Genomic DNA, 2,396 nt, shown 5'->3' with positions numbered 1-2,396 from the left:
TACAGGATTTTCTGTCGGATTTCCTGCAGGATTTTCTTCATTCGGGTCGCTAGATCACGGGGGTCTCACTTCATTCTCTTCCACATCATTTGGTGGTAGTGGGATGGGCAACTTCAAGTCTATATCGACTTCTACAAAAATAGTTAATGGCAGAAAGATCACTACAAAGAGAATCGTGGAGAATGGTCAAGAAAGAGTGGAAGTTGAGGAAGACGGGCAGCTCAAGTCCCTGACAATAAATGGTAAGGAGCAGCTGCGCTTGGATAACAAATGACTCAACGCACGCGTTTAACAGAAATGTTAACTGTAACAAGCACCATTTGAGGATTAACAGGAACTTTTTTTGAAGATTTCAAACGAACTCGACTTTCAGTATCACTGTACCTAATCTGAGTATTTATAAACCGCTCATCGGAGCCATATTTGTCATAGACTTTTGAGTTTATTGTTGGGACCACATAATAGGACCATTTATTTGTCTTTAAAATTGTTGTAAATTTCTGTATGCACTTTGCTTTTTTATTAAACGTCCTCTAGGTGAGCCCTGACTCCTCAGTAGTGGTAGAACAGAGTGTGCACTAACACCAGCATGGACCTGCTTTTCCATTGTGTCTGAAACGTGAGCCAAGTAGCGTCAGCCTGCTGTGAAGTTAACACCGCAGGATGAATCTTCTACAGAAATAATTTCAGTTTTTTTCAGTATTTAGTAGTGAAAGATATTAACACATTAATGGTAACACATTTCTGGTTTACTATAAATTAAGGATGTTTTCTAGCTGTGCATGAATGCTGGCATCTTAGTAAGTTTTGACAGTTGTTTAAACAGTTGTTCAAATATGTAATGTTAAGCTTAGGTTTAAAAAGTAAATCTGGTATACTGGGTCTTTGTCATTTGCTTAAAAAAAAATAAATACGAATGTCTTTGGTGCATTCAAAAAAAAAAAAAATAGCCAGCCTTTGTGGTGGGCACCTGTAGTCCCAGCTACTAGGGAGGCTGAGGCAAGGCAATTGCTTGAGCCTAAGAGTTTGAGGTTGCTGTGAGCTATGACGCCCATAGCACTCCACTGAGGGTAACAAAGTGAGACTGTGTCTCAATTAAAAAAAAAAAAGAGTTAATACTCCTTCCCTATTTCATTTGCTTAATTTTCTTTGTGACCTATATTGAAAATTTTCCAAATATATTACCTTAACTATTATGTACGTATCCATATTATATATATGTATAAATATTATCTTCCAATGACCAAGTATATCATATCATTTGGGAATTCCTAAGTAGCTGGGCACATTGAGAGTCTCCTGCCTGTTTTTCTGTGTTGGTTCCCTGCCTCTTGGGTTCTGTTTTTCCCTGCCTTTGATTTATTTCTTCATTTTACTGAAGTACTTATTCTGGTTCTTTCCTAGAAAGGGTTGACAGGAAGCAAAATTTTGAGTCCTTGAAGATTTTAAAATGTCTTTGTTCTAGCTTTACACTTGATTTAAAGTACAGCTGACCATAAAATTGTACATGGAAAAATAACTTCCCTTCAAAATTTTGTTGACTTTATTCTATCTTCTAGCTTTCAGTATTGATGTAAAGAAATCTAAAAGCATTCTAATTTTTATTTATTTGTAACAAATATTCCTCCTCCAAAAGCTTTTGTAATTCACTATTTTCATAATTTTGGATGTTGATCATGATGTACCTAAGTATAAGCACTTTTTTTCATTTACTGAGAATGAATGGGCTCTGGATTGAAAGTACCTTTATTAATAGAGTACCTTGACTTTCAATTCTAAAATTTTTCTTGTATTATTTGATAATTTCCTTACCTATATTTTCTATGTCCTTTCTCCCTGGGGCTCCTAATAAGCAGATATTGAACCTCTTGGATGCACCATTTAAATCTTCCCCTATTTTCTATTTCTTTATCTTTCCACTACGTCTTTTAGAAACTCCTGAATTTTATTTTCTATCCCTTTTATTACATTTTATAGTTGTTTAGTTATATTTTTACTTTCTAAGATCTTTTTCTCAAATAGGCTAAGTCATCTTTTAAATACTTTATTATGAAATTTTGAACAGTTTGGAATTCAAATCAATGTCTTCCATATATGTGTTCAGTGAGACTGTGTTATATCACTGTCCTTCCTCTGCAGCGCAGAGTGGTCCATGTCCTCCACTAAAGAGATAGTATCTGAATAAATAAAAGTTACAGCTAGTTAAGGCCTCCTGCCTGCTACCTGCCTGCCACTCACCCATCAAGCCAGCTTTCAAATATCCCACATTGCTTGTACAGGCAGCAATTAAAAAGAAAATAGTCATTCCAAAATGTGCTTTATTCACTTAAAAATATTTTAAAAATCACCAATTTTAAAAGACCTAAATGATACATATTTCTTTTTCTTTCTTTCTT

The 2,396-nt window shown here is 34.8% G+C and overlaps 2 protein-coding genes across 3 annotated transcripts in view; one reads left to right on the top strand and one right to left on the bottom strand.

Moving 5' to 3' along the window:
* LOC100946766 (dnaJ homolog subfamily B member 6-like) overlaps nucleotides 1-901 on the top strand; it is a 1,475-nt gene extending 574 nt beyond the window's left edge. The window contains 1 exon segment of the mRNA XM_012805889.2: nucleotides 1-901. This exon segment is cut by the window's left edge and continues 19 nt beyond it. Coding sequence (XP_012661343.1) covers nucleotides 1-274 — 274 coding nt within the window. The 3' untranslated portion in view covers nucleotides 275-901.
* The window catches only part of CTDSPL (CTD small phosphatase like), a 125,697-nt gene that overhangs the window by 94,676 nt on the left and 28,625 nt on the right, over nucleotides 1-2,396 (bottom strand). The window lies entirely within an intron of this gene.

Source organism: Otolemur garnettii, unplaced genomic scaffold, assembly GCF_000181295.1.
Source record: "Otolemur garnettii isolate 467f Iridium unplaced genomic scaffold, OtoGar3 scaffold00002, whole genome shotgun sequence".
Lineage (NCBI taxonomy): Eukaryota > Metazoa > Chordata > Mammalia > Primates > Galagidae > Otolemur > Otolemur garnettii.
Note: the sequence above shows the minus strand (reverse complement) of the source record. Positions and strands in the feature narration are given on the sequence as shown.